The 13775-nt window shown below is 37.1% G+C and overlaps 1 protein-coding gene across 3 annotated transcripts; it reads left to right on the top strand.

Annotated features, from left to right (window-relative positions):
- Positions 1-1166: 1166 nt before the first annotated feature.
- On the top strand, positions 1167-8742 carry LOC147517075 (ABC transporter B family member 11-like). Of its 3 annotated transcripts, none has more exons than XM_086589485.1 (14): positions 1892-2032; positions 2141-2501; positions 2620-2658; positions 2832-2886; positions 3023-3198; positions 3326-3547; positions 3618-3856; positions 4153-4678; positions 4906-5179; positions 5482-6332; positions 6650-6916; positions 7175-7438; positions 7824-8000; positions 8169-8742. In XM_086589485.1, the coding sequence occupies exons 2-14, from the start codon at positions 2238-2240 to the stop codon at positions 8520-8522; spliced, it is 3708 nt and encodes a 1235-aa protein (XP_086445611.1). In that variant the 5' UTR covers positions 1892-2032; positions 2141-2237; the 3' UTR covers positions 8523-8742. The 3 variants fall into 3 exon arrangements, with proteins under 3 accessions (XP_086445610.1, XP_086445611.1, XP_086445609.1); XM_086589483.1 differs by having other exon boundaries at positions 7707-8000; XM_086589484.1 differs by lacking the exon at positions 2620-2658 and having other exon boundaries at positions 1167-2032; positions 7707-8000.
- Positions 8743-13775: the final 5033 nt, after the last annotated feature.

The raw sequence follows: 13775 nt of genomic DNA, 5'->3' as shown, positions 1-13775 counted from the left end.
CAGAGGCAGATATCAGGCATAAAAAGTCCTGATATTGGTGGCAATATTGATATCAGGCATATTGTCAAAAAATCCTGATATCAGAAACAGAGGCAAATGTCAGACATAAAAAGTCCTGATATTAGTAGCAATATTGATATCAGGCATATTGTCAAAAAGTCCTGATATCAGAAATAGAGGCAGATATCAGGTATAAAAAGTCCTGATATTGGTAGCAATATTGATATCAGGCATATTGTCAAAAAGTCCTGATGTTAGAAACAGAGGCAGATATCAGGCATAAGAAGTCTTGATGTCGATAGAAATGTTGACATTAGGCGTAAGAAGTCCTGATATCAACAGATGTGTTGATATCATGCATATTGTCAAAAGTCCTAATATTGACAGAAATGTTGATATTAGGCATAAGAAGTCCTAGTATCGGCAGACGTGTTGATATCGGGCATATTGTCAAAAAGACCTGATATCAAAAACAGTGGCAGATATCAGGCATAAGAAAGTCCTGGGATTGGCAGAAATGTTGATTTCAGGCGTATTGTCAAAAAGTCCTGATATAAAAAACAGAGGCAGATATCAGGCGTAAAAAGATCATAGCTATTGAGCAAGATATCCGTAGAGCCTTAATCATGGAAGATCATTTGATAATAAAGGTATGTGGTAGTGCTTTGATAAAAATAAATTGGCAGACTGGTTTGATTCTAAGTATCGCCGATACTATTATGTTAGTTGAGGATATCGAAAATGGTATTTTTTTTATTATATTTTTTTTCTGATTTAATTCTAAGCATCGCCGATACTATTATTTTAGTTGAGGATATCGAAAATGGTATTTTCTTTCTAGTTTAATTATAAGTATTGCCGATACTATTATTTTAATTGAGGATATCGAAAATGGTATTTTCTTTCTGGTTTAATTCTAAGTATCGCCGATACTATTATGTTAGTTGAGGATATCAAAAATTGTATTTTCTTTCTGATTTAATTCTAAGTATCGCCGATACTATTATGTTATTTGAGGATATCGAAAATGGTATTTTCTTTCTAGTTTAATTCTAAGGGTCGCCGATACTATTATTTTAGTTGAGGATATCGAAAATTGCATTTTCTTTCTGGTTTAATTCTAAGTATCGCCGATATAATGCGAATATGGGAAAATTACAAATAATGCTGAAGTATCAAAAACAAAAGATCAATGGAACTAAGAATTTAGAACAGTCCAGAAATATATAGTGTTAGCAAATTATGGTTTTGAAGCAAAAGGAGGATAGTTTAAAGAGGATTGTTTAGAAGTGCATCAACACCAGATAAGGTGGCCTCAGTAGTTGGGATAGCATCAGGTGGAAGCTCCGGGGTGGTATCAGCCACAGTATTTGCATCTTCATCTTCATCATCCGAAAGCATATTGTTTTCTCTAAGGATGTTACGGGGAACAAAAGGCTTGCAGATATCCAGCTTATCACCAAGGGAATTAACAGCTGCCATGACATTATTGAATTCAACATCAGCAGCTTCAGAGGCCTCCGCACTTCTCTATCTTTCGGCAGCAAAATCATCAATCATTTTCTTCAGAAGTTCGGCATGATCAGCCTCTTTATCAGATAACGTTTTCTCGGCTTTCTCAGATTGTTGCTTCATAGCAGCTGTTAGTTGACGAATTTCCTTCTGAAACCCAGTGTTTTCTTGGGATAATCGGTCGAATTCTAATCGCTGGGTAGTCAGGGTTTTTCTAATGCGCCCGATTTCGCATTCTTGCTTATGAAGCAGATCAAATTGTGCCATGGCAAGTGCTTTCGCCTATAAGAATATCTTAAGTAGATAAGTACAAAGTAAAAAGACGAAATTGGTATGAAATAAAAGAAGACAAGATATAAGTACTTTCTCCATATGGTCGAAATACTCGGTAAGCCGTTCGGAGGAGTCAATGTTGAGAGCAGCAATTTTGTCTTTCGGAAGAATAGAGCTGCTGGCTAAAGCAACACCTAGTTCAGTCTTATGGAGAGGCAGTTAAAGGGATAGGGCTGCCATCAGCAAGGTAAAATTTTGTACACTTCCTGCTGGAATATATTTGCTGAAGGTCATCTTGCTACTATTCCACGTGATCTTGATTAAGTATTGTATTTTTCTGCTTTTGTACCCAAAGATGAAACACAATGGTGTAGGGAGGGAGATCATTGGTCTTATGGTTGAATAAAGGCAGTCCGGGTGACTTACTGACATAGGAGAATAATTCATCTGTAATGAAGATAGATAAGTACTCGGGAAAGCCACATGATGAAAAAGACTCTGAGAAGACAAAAGGAGAGGAGAGCAAGAATAGCATGCCTCTGTACAGGATGTTCTCCTTCGCTGATCCAGTCGATATTTGTTTGATGAGCCTGGGTACAATTGGTGCAGTTGTAAATGGACCTTTTGTTGCCTTTTCAATATTTATCTTTGGACAGCTAGTGGACAGTTTCGGAAGAAATTCACATAACGAAAATTTGGTTCATGAAATTTCAAAGGTATATAAATCTTGTAAATTGAGCTCTAGGATCTCCATATATACTCTTCTTCTTATGCATTTCCTAAATTTTGAATGAGGAGCTCTCTAGCCGTGTCAAATAGTTATTTTGCTTACAGATTGTTGTGTGCTATTTCAAAATTTCAACTGGAAGAAAGGTAATAATCTGATTTCCCAGCTATTACGGCACAGAACACTATGCTTTCTTTTGGCCAACACAATGGTCAATGAACATGGAGTTTGGCTGAATAATTCTAAATGAAACTTACTGTCCAAGTTTTTTCCTTTTTCTTTTCCTTTTCATTTGAAGTAAGTTTGCTCCTGTATTCAGGTAACTCTGAGATTCGTATATGCTGGAATTGGAGCTGCAGTCGCATCTTTCTTCCGTAAGCACACTGTGACTGGATTCTTTTTCTATCAATATCAACGCTTTTTTACCACAGTATGGTGTAACAGACAACAGAATTTGCTGGAGTCTAGCAAATGAGATTGAGAACTGATACATTCTTTTTTTTTATCCAGAGATGTCTTGCTGGATGGTCACAGGAGAAAGACAATCTGCGAGACTACGGAATATGTACTTGAAAGCCGTACTGAGGCAAGATATCACATTCTTTGATATGGAAACAGACATCGGAGAAGTAGTAGGGAGGATGTCGGGTGACCTTGTCCTAATTCAGGATGCCATGGGTGAGAAGGTACTCATATTCAATGTATATTTAGTGATCTGAAGGACATTCTCGACTTTTATGGTTTAAGTATCTTCTTAACTGGTTCTTGAGTGTTATTCGAAATTGATTGTCTAATTTCATCCTTTCGACACAGGTTGGCAAGTCTATTCAGCTAATATCAGCATTCTTAGGAGGCTATGTGGTAGCCTTTATTCGTGGTTGGCTACTTGTTCTTGTTATGTTATCTACTGTTCCTCTTCTTATCCTTTCTGGTGCATTGACGTCTATGATTATAACCAAGATGGCAACCCGCGAACAATCAGCATATGCGGAAGCAGCGGCCCTCGCAGAACAGATAATAAGCTCAATTAAAACGGTACACAAAACAGAGAGTTTATATTTCAGTTTCAACTTAAGGGACTTCTATTAACATGGTCTGTGCACAGGTTGTATCTTATACTGGGGAAAGAGAAGCGATAGATCGATACAACATGTCTTTGAATAGATCTTACGAGTCTAATGTTCAAGAAGGGTTGGTCTCAGGACTAGGTGTTGGCATTGTTTCTTTCATTATATTCTGCAGCTATGGCTTGGCTGTATGGTTTGGTTCCCTCATGATAATTCGAAAAGGTTATACCGGCGGGGATGTGATAATTGTTCTGATGGCTATTGTGACCTCCTCCATGTAAGTATTAAAATCTGCTCTACACGAAAATATTCGGAGAAGTAGAATTAAATGTTACACAAGGCAACAAATAAGGAAAAGAAACCTACAGACTTTTTTGTCTTACCTATAATTGTGAAAATTCGCATAAGACCCTTAGTCACTTTGCATGATTCTGGAAGTTCATCAAGATTCAACTAGTTGATCAATTAACAAAATAGCAAAGTTCTGACCTCATACTTCAAAATATGTTACCATGACCCTCTTAGGACAAATTTACAGATCATTGGCGTGATTTAAAGTTGTTTTTCTTTCAGGTCTCTAGGCGAGGTATCTCCATGCATGAAGGCATTTGCATCCGGAAAGGCCGCAGCATACAATATGTTTGAGACAATGAACAGAAAGCCAAATATAGATTCATCTGACACCGGTGGGCGAAAGTTGGATGATATTTGTGGAGATATTGAGTTAAGAGATGTTTATTTCAGATATCCAACTAGACCACACGAGCAAATACTGGCTGGACTTTCCTTGGCCATACCCAGTGGCATGACAGCAGCCTTGGTTGGAGAGAGTGGAAGTGGTAAGTCAACAGTGATCAGTCTAATAGAAAGATTTTATGATCCGCAATCTGGTGAAGTTCTTATAGATGGAGTAAACCTCAAAGAACTCCAGCTAAGATGGATCAGAGAGAAAATAGGACTTGTCAGCCAGGAACCTGTACTATTTGCTTCTAGCATCAGAGATAACGTATCATATGGCAAAGAGAATGCAACTATGGAAGAAATTAGGGCTGCCGTTGAGCTTGCAAATGCTTCCATATTCATAGCCAAGTTGCCTCAGGTTCTAATTTTCACTACCATTACTTTAATATCGTAGCATACTGATTGAACCTATTATCGCTCGTTGAATTTAGTTGTATTCCAAAAGTAAGTCCGAGCTTAATTATAATGTACCTGGGTCATCATAGAATCACATGAAGATCTTAGATCCTTTGTTCATTCATTAGATATTTTTAAATTATAAGGAAATCATCAACTAACAATACAAATTATCACCATGTTCTGAAGGGACTTGAAACAATGGTTGGTGACTTTGGAACTCAGCTTTCAGGGGGACAGAAACAACGAGTTGCCATAGCTAGAGCAATTCTTTGTAACCCAAGAATTTTACTCCTGGATGAAGCAACAAGCGCGCTCGATGCCGAGTCAGAATGGAGCGTGCAAGAGGCATTGGACAGGTTCATGACTGGTAGGACCACAATTATTGTTGCCCATCGCTTGGGCACAGTAAGGAACTCTGATATGATTGCTGTTATTCACGGTGGCAAGGTTGTTGAAAAAGGTTTGATCCTCTTGCATCTGTAATAACATTTATGTGCAGAGATATTTTTCAATGTTTACACAAATTTGTAGCACTACCATAGACTTACAGCTCCGTACATATAGAGGTTAGTGTCTCTACCCCACCCTGGAGTATATCATGATCCATTTTAAGCATGTCCCATGTCATGATGGCTGAAAAAGTTTGTTAAGAAGAAGCACTGATATTGGTGGACATATCATGAATCTTTACTCCTCTTCGCCGATTTAATTAAGATGATTTATTGTTAAATGTGGAAACTCATAACATATCACTCTCATCAGGTTCACATTCTGAACTAGTAGATCTAAATGGAGCATACAGTCAGCTTATAAGCTTGCAAGAAGAGAATCTAGAGTGCGAAATGGAATTGGAAGCTGACCAAGCCAAGCCAGAATGTATATTAGGTTCCCAGGGAACATTGTCCAACTGCTCATCAGCTGGGGAACCCTCAAGCCAGCAATCATCCTCTGACTCATCCCATCCACGAACTATAGTCAAAACTGGAGAAACCAAACTGATGGAACTTAGCATTAAGGAAGCATCAGAACACCAATATGAAGTTCCTCTCTGTCGTCTCTTCTACATTAACAGACCAGAGGTCCCAATGTTTATTCTTGGGTGTGTGTCTGCAATTATTAATGGTGCGATAATGCCAATATTTGGAATGCTCATGTCTTATATGATTCGAACTTTTTATGAGCCACCAGTGAAGCTTCAGAGGGATTCAAAATTCGTGACGTGGATGTTTGTTTGCCTTGGCTATGTATCTTTGTTGGCTGCAACAGGACGGTCATACTTCTTTGCAATCGCAGGCAGCCAGTTGATAAGAAGGATTAGGTCAATGTTGTTTGAGAAGGTGGTGCATATGGAAATAGGATGGTTTGATAGTCCCGAAAATACAAGCAGTATCATAGGAGCCAGGCTTTCAACGGATGCAGCAAGCATCCGTGGTATTGTTGGTGACGCGTTAGCTCTGGTTGTTCAAAACTCTGCGTCGGTTATAATTGCTCTTGCAATTTCTCTTGAGGCAAACTGGCAGCTGTCTCTAATTGTTGTTGCTCTGCTACCGCTGTTAGGCTTCAATGCATGGGCCTACGTGCAATTCACAAAAGGTTTTGGTGCAGATGCGAAGGTACATCTTTTAGCTCCTCTGCACTCATCCCATATTGGATGAACACCGACTTTTGATCCACATTGTGAATAAAAGATGGACTATTGGAGGATGAATGGGTTTACTTATTTAAAAATAATATCAAATTTTCGTATTGAATAATTTGAAATTTAAAAAGTACAATTTCACACTTAAGTCTCATTTCTTGTATAACTGAAATTTCATTTCTCGTGTCGAAGAAAAGGAGTTGTATATTAGTTAATTTCTTATTCCAAGAGTTGACTCAGCTTAACTATTTTGCTTTTCAATTCTGATTTTAATTCAATATTTTTCTGTAGATGATGTACGAGGAAGCCAGTGGAGTTGCTAATGATGCTGTAAGAAATATAAGAACTGTTTCTTCTTTCTGTGCCCAAGAGAATGTGATAGCCCTATACAGAAACAGATGTCAAGCCCCAAAGAAAGCAGGGATAAAGCTAGGACTGATTACTGGGGTTGGCTTTGGGCTCTCTTTTTTCTTCTTATTTTCTTCCTATGCAATCAGTTTCTATGCTGGGGCCCTGCTTGTTCGGGATGGAAAAACAACATTCGGGGAGGTTTTCCGTGTGAGTATAATAAATAAGTTGATGCTACTGAAGATTTCTAACCATGGAATCGAGTTATATTGTGATTTACACTTCCAGCTTAATTAACATCACATAACTATTCGTAAAATTTAAAGTGCCTGCCGAAATATCTCTTAATGACAAACTTAAACCTTCTGTATGTAAATTGTAGAAATATTTCGCTGCACCAACACCGTGCCCTTTATTAATTACGATTTTATGGATGTATTATTCTCTCTGATGTACTTTTGCATGCAGGTTTTCTTTGCTATCATTTGTGCGGCAGTGGCAGTTTCTCACGCGAGCACGGTAGCACCTGACACCACCAAAGCAAAAGCTTGTACTGCCTCTGTATTTGCAATTCTTGATAGGAAATCTGAAATAGATTGTAGTGTCACCACTGGAATGATACTAGAAAGTGTGAAGGGAGACATTCAGTTTCATCGTGTCAGCTTCTCCTACCCAACAAGGCCAAATGTTAAGATTTTCCAGGACCTTGATTTTGCCGTTCAGTCTGGTCAGGTAATGTCAGGAAGCAATAAGTTTTTCCTTAGAACATATTATTTTATTAGTTTCATTGTAAAGATGATACAATAGGAGAAATTTCTACCATGCAAGATTAGGCCGCAAGGTTAAACACTTTATAATTTGCTTTAAAGATTTCAGAAAATTACATCGCCTATAAATAGTTTAGTTTTACGAAGACAAATGAATATCTCCGAGTGAAAATTTTGTATCCCCCCTTATCAATTTTCTTGATTAAATTTAACAATCTCAAACTTTCTCCTAGACGGTTGCATTGGTTGGAGAAAGTGGTTGTGGGAAATCATCTGTCATTTCACTGTTGCAAAGATTTTATGATCCGAGTTCTGGTCAAATATTATTAGATGGAACTGACATTCAACAGATCCAGTTAAGGTGGTTAAGACAGCAGATAGGTCTAGTTAGCCAAGAGCCTTTGTTGTTCAATGATACTATCAGAGCCAACATTGCATATGGAAAGGAGGGAGAAGCAACAGAGTCGGAGATCATAGCTGCGGCTGAGGCAGCAAATGCCCACAAGTTCATAAGTGCAATGAAGCAGGTTGGAACTACTAACTAAGATTGATTCAAGTTCACACACAAACAGAAAATGTGCAAGCACCAACCAATCCACACATCTGGAATTCAAACAAGTATCGGAAGCATTTGATTTGAACTGATTTCTATATCATCTAAGTTGACATATTTTTTTTCAATTGTAATTCCATAGGGGTATGACACGGTGGTAGGAGAGCGTGGAATCCAATTGTCGGGTGGTCAAAAGCAACGGGTGGCAATTGCCCGTGCTATAGTGAAGGCACCAAAGATTTTGTTACTGGATGAGGCAACAAGTGCACTTGATGCGGAATCTGAGCGAGTGGTACAAGATGCCTTGGATCAAGTCATGGTAAACAGGACCACAATAGTTGTGGCTCACCGGTTGTCAACAATTAGGAGTGCCAGCTTGATTGCAGTCATAAAGAATGGGGTTATCATCAAACAAGGAAGGCATGAGGATTTAGTTAATACCAAGGACGGGTGTTATGCCTCCATGGCAGCAGTTCGTTTCAGTGCATCTTATTAATGTGCTTACAGTTATATAATATGTAAAATATAGTTCTCAATCACAGTGATGCATCATGTTGTTGCATTGGCCGGTTTCTGGTGTAGCTATTGTGAACTTGGAACGACCATTAGCTAGGTTTATATAATAAACTAGATCGGTTTGTACAGCTTACAATACTTTAAGTACTGACTACTGTTAGTGATAGTCAATCAGAAGTTAAAGACTAAAGTCAAGTCAATCTTCAGAAGCTTCTACAAGTAGTTACAGTTTTAGTTATTATTACAGATTCTGTTACACTTGTAATATAAAGTAAACATGTATATAAGTAGCTCTTTGTAATACTTAGAAGCTAAGCAATCGTAATCGTTTTAAGATCATTTTCTAGGATTTCCTATTTTGGTATTAGAGCATTGTCACTGAAAGATGCAAATCGATCCTCCATTAAAGCTCATTCGAGCTCTCATCTCTTTTCTTGAATTCCAAGAAACAAGCTTTCAAATCGCCTTCAATGGCAAGAACAACTCAAAACACTCAACTTTCTACAAATAATCAAAATCTAACCTTGATTGCTGAAGCTCAAATTCCAGTAAATCAAATCAACTCAACTACTGATGCTCAAATTCCAGCTAATCTACCAACAAATCTACTAGATGTTGCTTCTAATCAAGGAATGAATCAACAAACTCAAGGTTTCAATCATCAAAATCTAAGTTCTAATCAGCAGATTCAAGGAATCAATTCAATCTATGGTATAAATCCTCAATATCAAGGTTTCATGTCTTCACAACGGCAACCAAATCAAAGCTCATATCATCACATCAACCAAATCAAGGTTTCATGTCATCACAACAACCAAATCAAGGTTTCATATCATCACAGAATCACAACAACCAAATAAAGGCTTCATGTCTTCACAACAACCAAATTTCACTGAGCTTCATCACAAGGACTTATTCCTTCAATATGCACAATGTCGATGGTAGCACCACCACAGAACACTTCTTATTCATTCCAGAATATTCCCAATATGGTTCCAGTGAAGCTTACGCGAGAAAATTATCTAATATGGAAGCAGTTCTTTCTACCTATATTTCGAACTTATGATCTATAGGGCATGATTGAGGGTACTGATTCTAGTCCACCTAAGTTTTTATTAGATAACTCTGGACATGTTACATCTCAAATCAATCCACATTATGTCAATTGGATGAAAAGGGATCAAATGTTGCTCATTTGGTTAAATGCGCGCTACTTTAAGTACGTGTTGAAATACTACCATATTTTGTGGCAATCATCAAGAGAATTGTGGTTAACTCTAGAAGCAATATTCTCAACTCTTTCTAGAGCACATGCTATTCAGCTCAAAGGTAAACTTCAGGATATCTAGAAGGGTGGTACAATCATGATTGAATATCTTAATAAGATAAAATAGATTGCAGATGCTCTTGCTGCATCAGGTTGTCCTCTTGATGATGGTGACCTAGTTTTTCCCACACTTAAAGGATTACCAAGTGAATATGTTGTATTTAGCACTTCTATAAGAGTAAGGTCTAGGCATGACTACATTTCAGTTGAAGAATTACATAAGACAAGCTTAAAGCAAGAGTTGTTGCTTAGGGTTTTCATTAGAAAAGTGGGTTTGACTATCTAGATACATTTAGCCCTGTGACCAAGCCTGCCACCATCAAGATTATTCTTTCTTTAGCAGTGCATTTCGACATTTGCCAACTAGATGTTTTTGTTGGGATTACTTTAATCCTACATCTTTGATATGTTAATCTATTATTGATCAAAAAAAGAATTAAAAGAAATATACCTTCAAAGTCGGGATTGGAGATTGACAGTAAAGAGAAACTTTCCAAGGCTAAATCCAAATTACTTAGTCTTTAGTCTTCTAGTAGTATTCACCACACAACACACTACAAAACACTTTTTCTTTTCTCCTACTTTTAGTTGTACTTTTCCTGGAAAGACTAATTTTCCCTTTCACCAAAAAATCATTCTATTATATAGAGAAACTTTGAGAACACGTAAGTGTGTGTAGTGAAATCCACTTAGGATTCCAAGTCTTATCTTAAGAGGACAAGTACTTGTCGTACAAGTAAGTCTTGTCATACAAGTACTTGTACTTGATATACTAAAACACTTTTAATATATATCTATTTAATATGGAAAGTGCCAATTAACAAATCCATATTTACAATAAGGCCTTTGAAACTTTCAAGAAAGTCCTTTCCTACCATTAATTATATCTATGTCCCTCCACCTTACTTGTATTCACAATTAGACTATTGGGAATTTGTTCTTCACTATCACACCCATGTCTAATTGACCCAATGTGACATTTAACATCAATTGAGCATTAAGAAACTATTTCTTATACCGGCCGGGTTTGAGCTCAATTAGTTATGCCACAATTTCCTAATACATAACTCCGTAGAGTGGTGGATCCTTTATTAGAATTCGTGATTCAAGACGTCTTACATTCATTACCCAAAACGTCAAGTCTAGTCTATGAATAGACATTACTTTTTAACGTCTCAAAGTAATAAATTTGAGATAATAAATTTTCACAATTCCTCAAGTCCTGGGATTAATGGGTAGAGTGAGATTTGCACACTAACCTTAACAGCGAATTTATAGTGTATTCTCACTTTGATCCCCTCAGTGTTAGTCATGTGGTCAAGTCTAGTCTATGAATAGACATTACTTTTTAACGTCTCAAAGTAATAAATTTGAGATAATAAATTTTCACAATTCCTCAAGTCCTGGGATTAATTGGTAGAGTGAGATTTGCACACTAACCTTAACAGCGAATTTATAGTGTATTCTCACTTTGATCCCCTCAGTGTTAGTCATGTGACTACACCAATATACAAACTTAGAGTCATACTCAAATGATTGAGATATCATCATCCTATCATGTAGCAATTATGTATATTACAGTCTTATAAGTGAAGCGTCCGACTTCACCCCTAACTGTGAGCATTCTAGGTAAATAGATACAATCAAATCTCCCGCACATGACTCTTCATATGCTTAATTGTTCTAATTCTACTATCTATGGAACTTATGGTTTCATCATATGATATTAGTTCACCCATATACATAATAATAGGATTCGTGTATTTAATTAAACATCATCATGTATAAACAATAAACGTTCATTGGCTTTGTAAAGGCCAAATATCTCAACAGTTTTAATGCCTTTCTTCATGGGCATCTAAAAGAAGAGGTATTCATGACTCAAACTCAAGGATTTGTTGTTCCTATCGAGCCAACTTATGTTTGCAAGTTACTAAAGTTTCTTTATGGCCTTAAACAAGCACCTTGGTATGAAGAACTCTATCAAGTGTTACTTTCCATAAGCTTTGCAACTTCAAAGGTTGATCATTCTCTTTTTATTAAGAAAGATGCACGGTCAGTGATTTACCTATTAGTTTATGTGGATGATATTTTAATTACTGGTAATTGTCCACTTAAGTATCAAGAAGTCATTCACAAGCTGAGTTCTACCTTTGCCATCAAAGAACTTGGTTCAGTTCATTTTTTTTCTTGGACTTGAAGTTAAAAGAAGTTTTTTTTTTTTTTTTTTAATCACAAACCAAGTATATTCATGACTTAGTCACAAAAGCAAAGATGTTGGATGCAAAGCCTTGTACTACTCCATTTTCTTCGATCTAGTTGCAGACTTGATAATCATACAGGAGAACAACTTGTGGATCCTATTGAGTATAGGTCTATAGTGGGAGGACTGCAATATTTAACTTGGACAAGGCCAAATATCTCCTTTGTAGTTAATTTAGTTTGTCAGTTTATGCATAATCCCAAAAAACCTCATATGAGTGCTATTAAAAGAGTTTTGAGATATCTTAAAGGTACAATCACTCATGGCTTATGGTTCTCAAAAGGATCTCTTCATTTAAATGCATTTACAGATGTTGAATAGGTAGGATGCCCAATGGATAGAAGAGCCATAACTGGCTACTGTATATTTCTAGGTTCTAATCCAATTTCTTGGTATGCTAAGAAACAGCATCTGTGGCCAGAAGTTCTACTGAAGTTGAATATAGGGCTTTGGCTCATACTGCCTCAGAGATTTACTGGATATGTATTCTTTTCAAAGACATGCATATTTCACTTCCAAGATGTCCTGTAATTCATTGTGACAACATTAGTGCAATCTCTTTTGCTAACAATCTCGTTATTCATGCAACGACTAAACATGTAGAGATTGAGTACCACTACATCAAAGAATTGGTCACAAGTAAATTCTTAGATGTTAAGTATTTGTGTACCAAGGATCAGCTTGTAGACATTATGACCAAAGGCTTGTGAGCTCCTAGATTTAAACTTCTTACTTCCAAGCTATCAGTTCAACCTTCTCCCTTTATCTTGAAAACCGTGTATTAGTGATAGTCAATTAGAAGTTAAAGACTGAAGTCAAGTCAATCTTCAGAAGCTTCTACAAGTAGTTACAATTTTAGTTATTATAACAGATTCTGTTACACTTGTAATATAAAGTAAACATAAAGTAGCTCTCTATAATACCTAGAAGCTAAGAGCATCTCTAGGTGGTAGTATCACCTCCAAAATTCTTCAAATTTGCTTCCAAAACTCAGAATTTCGCGGAAATCCAACTCTATGTGGAAGCAAATTCAGTCGCATCACCTGTCCAGTCGCATTCTTGTTCGCAAATTTGGGATTTCGGATGCGGATGCGGAGCGACAGTGGTAATTTCGAGCGCCATTGCAAATGTCGTCCCAAATTTTTTTTTTGACTTTGACCAGCACCACGCGCTAGTGGTACTGTCGCGCGCCACTCCTAATGTCGTGCGCCATTGCCAATGTTGCGTGCTCCAACGGGAAAAAAATGGGGAAAAAACGGTTGGAATTCTACATCCATATATCTACACTCATCTCCTTATTTTACATACACTAAACTCAACATTCTTATAAAAAAACTCAACCATTTCACACATAACACTCTCAATGTCACAACAAAAATAAGGTAGGGGTCAAAGTTGGACAAATGAAGAAAATATTGCTCTTACTAGAGTGTGGATTGAGATTAGAGAAGATCCTATAATAATAGGGAATGATCAATCGGGACAAGTTTATTGGGAATGGATTATGGCTAGGATGAATGAAATTTAAGGTTTTAACCACAACCGTAAGTGGAAGGGAGTCTCACAACGTTGGGCGATTCTTTTACCGTTCTTCAAAAAATATCATGCTATACTGAAAGATTGAAGAACAACCTCCAAGCGGG

Source organism: Coptis chinensis, chromosome 2 (genome assembly GCF_015680905.1).
Source record: "Coptis chinensis isolate HL-2020 chromosome 2, ASM1568090v1, whole genome shotgun sequence".
In the NCBI taxonomy this organism is placed as follows: domain Eukaryota; kingdom Viridiplantae; phylum Streptophyta; class Magnoliopsida; order Ranunculales; family Ranunculaceae; genus Coptis; species Coptis chinensis.
Note: the sequence above shows the minus strand (reverse complement) of the source record. Positions and strands in the feature narration are given on the sequence as shown.